Source organism: Haplochromis burtoni, unplaced genomic scaffold (genome assembly GCF_018398535.1).
Source record: "Haplochromis burtoni strain Fernald_Lab_line unplaced genomic scaffold, NCSU_Asbu1 Contig_1227, whole genome shotgun sequence".
Taxonomy (NCBI): Eukaryota; Metazoa; Chordata; class Actinopteri; order Cichliformes; family Cichlidae; genus Haplochromis; species Haplochromis burtoni.
In genome coordinates this window covers 1-3,938 of record NW_024583588.1, presented here as the reverse complement: position 1 = coordinate 3,938, position 3,938 = coordinate 1, and the positions used below count along the sequence as shown (strand labels likewise).

At 45.8% G+C, this 3,938-nt stretch overlaps 1 protein-coding gene across 1 annotated transcript; it reads left to right on the top strand.

Moving 5' to 3' along the window:
- Positions 1 to 511: 511 nt before the first annotated feature.
- Positions 512 to 3,442, top strand: LOC121813174 (mixed lineage kinase domain-like protein; the record flags this gene model as incomplete). Its single annotated transcript, XM_042216734.1, is given in 6 exon segments — positions 512 to 635; positions 1,935 to 2,367; positions 2,538 to 2,615; positions 2,756 to 2,933; positions 3,099 to 3,199; positions 3,369 to 3,442. Coding segments are annotated over 5 exon segments (858 nt in total), but the record flags the coding sequence as incomplete, so codon positions are not given.
- Between the last annotated feature and the right edge of the window lie 496 nt (positions 3,443 to 3,938).

Genomic DNA, 3,938 nt, shown 5'->3' with positions numbered 1-3,938 from the left:
AAATCCACTTCATATTAATTAAGTATCAATCAAACCAGATGGGGACATTTTTGTCCCCTGAGGACCACAGGTGTATGGAAATCAGGAGGACATTATGAGGGTTAAGGCCTTTCTGCATCTGCCTCACTTCTTTTATATACAGTCTATACTTGCAGTGGACGAGTTTTTTTAGAAGTAAAATACTGTTTCCTTGCAAAATACTACACATAGATACTCTACACGTGTATGTATGAATGCACGTGGAAGTGTAGAGCACCCCTGCATCGTTGCAGATTCAGATTTGGTTCAGAAATGTTTCAGTGAGAGTGAATCTACTCGTTCACACTGACAGATGGGGAAGAAGCTTTTGTCTGGTTTCTGTTTTGGCAGAGCTGTTTGGATTCAGCCACACTGAAGGTCTGATAAACGAGTCAAAAATGTCCCTCCTGTGTCATGCACACACTTCCATGATGGAAAACTGAGGAAGTGTGTGGATAAAGTGCAGCTATGCACAGTTTCTGCTTCCTGGATTAAACTGAGTTTTGGGGGCGTGGCCTTTAACTGACAGACAGGAAGCAAAGAGGCAGAGCAGCAGGCTGAAGAGTCTGCTCCAACAGCAGACTGCCGTGTGAAGAAGAGCAGACTTTACCTGACAGGTAAACCGTCTTTCTCCTGCTTCTCCTCTTTGCTCACAGCTGGTCTTTTTCATTTGATGACTCAGTTAAGACACTCGTTTGAAAATTCACCTAAAAAGTTTCCTGATTTCCTGAGCTTGATTTTTTTGTGTGTGGATCACCTGTGGAGGTTTTCTGAGGTTTTGTGTTTGAGAGGTAGCTGCAGAGGATACACCCATGAGCGGTTATGATGCTGAGACTTTAATTTCAGACTTTGAGAGGAAAGGTGTCAGGTTAGATGGTGGATGAGGACCCCAAATGCAGACTGATGGGCGAGCAGGCATCAACTGAAAATGGCTTTTTATTCTAGGCGAGGTAATCACTGAAGCTGAGGCAGACACATAACAAAGGCTGGGATAACGCTGGTAACAGGGTAGCTACAGAGAAACGTGCTATTAACACAAACAAGCAAACTAGGGAGAAAGGGAACATCGGGGAACAAGACCGGGGAAAGTAAAACTGAACACTTACCAAAATAAAACCGATGGAGCGTTGTCAGTGCGCGGGGAGGCCGGGCAAACATAAAGAAAGAACCGATAAACAGAGCATGGAGGTATAAACTACTGCTTTCTACATCATGTGAACCTTGTCATGGTCCCTGGTTTTGAGCTACTTGGACTTTGATTAGAAAAATCATTTCTCGGTGGGTCTTTTTGAGGCTGATGTCCTCCTCCCTTTGTGTTTCCTTGTATTGTGCGTGTTGGTAATTGTGTTTCATTCACATCCTGTTTCGTAGTTTAGCTTGCAGACTGTCTTCCTGTTGAGAAACTCTGGCTCTGAAGCTGAAGCCGTGTCGCAGGGAATGAGAAGAGAGCCACGAGTGTTCATCAAGAGTTAAAACTAAATGTGGAGAATCACCAGTTAAACACTGACTGATTAAAAGCTGTTAGTGCTGAACAAAAAAGGTTTAAAAAGGTTTTTATTTTCTATGCCTACACAGAGTTAAACAGAAGACAGATTTTTCATCTTTAGTCTCACTGATGAGGGGTTTTCTTACATCTGCACAGCTGTTTGACCATTTAGCAACAGCAGGAAGGAAAAACTCTCTTTTAACAGGAAGAAACCTACAGCAGAACCAGGCTGAGGGAGGGGCGGGGCCATCTGCTGCGACCGGTTGGGGGAGAAACAGGACAAAAAAACTCTTTCCTTGATGAACATTACCCTGAATTCTGCCGTTGCTTTTTACAATTTAACTTCACCAAACATTCAAGCGATCACTTCCTAGGTGAGGGAGCGATGTGTTGCATTTCCTGGTATAAACTGTCCTCTCTGTCTCTTCAGCTCATCATGGACACTTTAGAGCCCATCTGGTCCACCTTCTCAGGGATTTACACCCTGGCTGAAAACGTGAAGGCCAACAAAAAGCGCTGCCAGCGGATTTCGGTCCGAGTCAAAGCCCTCGAGGATGTAGTGAAGTCCATCACAGAGTTCTCTCCAGAGGTAGAGAAAGCCGTCGAGGAGCTGATCCTAACTCTGGAGTCAACACAGAGGCTAATTGAAAAATACACGGCAGCCAACTTGGTGGAGCGCATCCTGAAATCGGGCAGCCACGGAGAAGAGTTTGATACGGTGAGCGAGCGGCTCAACGATGCTTACCAGGCCCTGTGTCTAGCTCTGCAATCAGAGCAGAGCAAGATGCTGTACGAGGTGTTTAGACAGAGAGAGACAGAAGACGAAATGGACGGGAAGGAGGACGACACGGAGATGACCAAATGTGAGGAGAAACTGAATTTGTCTTTAGAGACGTTCAAGCAGAGCTCTTTAGTGTTTTGATCCTGGTTCACCAAAGCGGATTCTGTTCCTCTCAGTGTTTCCACACTTAGAATAAATCCTGTTAGAGCGTTTGGACCAGACTCAGAGTTTGTGTTTCTCTCTGTTCTTCAGTGCTGATGGACTACATGAAAGAGCAGCAGGAGAAAACCAACACCATACTGGGACAGCTGGACAAAGTGGTGCAGATGTGTGAGTACGACATCGCTGAGCGGCCCTGCGCAGAGTTGTGTCATAAACAAGTCTGTGAATGGTGACTTACTGACAAAACACACATCTTATGTTGAGAAAGTGGGATTTATCATTGGAGTCTTTATCTTTTTTGTTCACAGTGAATAAGCCCAGTTTCGGCAGCGTGGCTGTGCGACAGATTAAACCAGATGAACTGAAGTATCAACATCCCAAAAAGCCCTTCAAGACAACAGCGAGCTGCGAGCTCTACAAAGGAGAATATCAGGGATTCCCAGTGGCCATCAAGAGATACCTCGACCCCATGAATACCAGTGCACGGTCAGTGCCACAGTTCAGCCCCATACTGGGAAGAAACACAGGAAAATAGTCCTTCCCATTAGAAAATAACACACACATTCACTTATATGCTGTTCCAGCTCAGGCTCCCAGTGCTCTCTGTGTCCTGCTGTATTCACTGCCATCAAACATTTTCTCCACATCCAGAGACGTGAAGTCTATTTTCAACAAGGAAGTCGACACCATGAAGCAGTTTGAGTCGCTCAACATCCTGCGAATGTTTGGAATCTGCATCCAGGATGAGAACGGTGAGCGTGTGAACACAGAGGTCTGCGTGTCCACGTCGGGGGGGGGGATCCTCACGGTGGACCAGAGTGTCTGTTACACGCTATCCCCACATATAAATACGTGAAAACATCACAGATAAATACACTCAGTGACAAACCTGTAATAGCTTGTCCTTGTGTCTGCCTGTAGGACCCAAGCCTCAGTTCTTCATCATCATGGAGTACTGTGAGAAAGGAAGTCTTCGCCAGGTTCTGGACTCTGACCTCACTCTGACCTGGATCAGGAAAGCTCACATGTGTTTGGATGCAGCACGAGGACTCTATCGGTCAGTGTGTCTGCTTTATTACAGATTCTAACCTAAACTCCAAACAAGTTGGGACCCTGTGTAAAATGTAAATGAAGACAGAAGGCAACGATCTGCAGATCTCATCAGGGTCAGAGTTATTTTATCTACAACAGCACACAGAAAAAGTTGGAGGCTGGAACAGTAAGTGGTGCTACGAGGAAAAGATGGAGGAACATTTTGCACCTAATCGGGTTAATGAAGAGGCGAGGGACCATCCCGCTCGTTATCAGTGCTTCGTTCAAAGCCTGCGTCTCTGATGGGTTGGGGATCGTATCAACGAAACTGGCAGCTGGCACATCTGGAGAGGCTCCATCAATGCTGAAAGGTATATACAGGCTTTAGAGCAACATATGCTCCGTCCAGGGAAGGCCTTTATGTTTCTGCAGGATGATGCTGAACCACAGACTGCATCC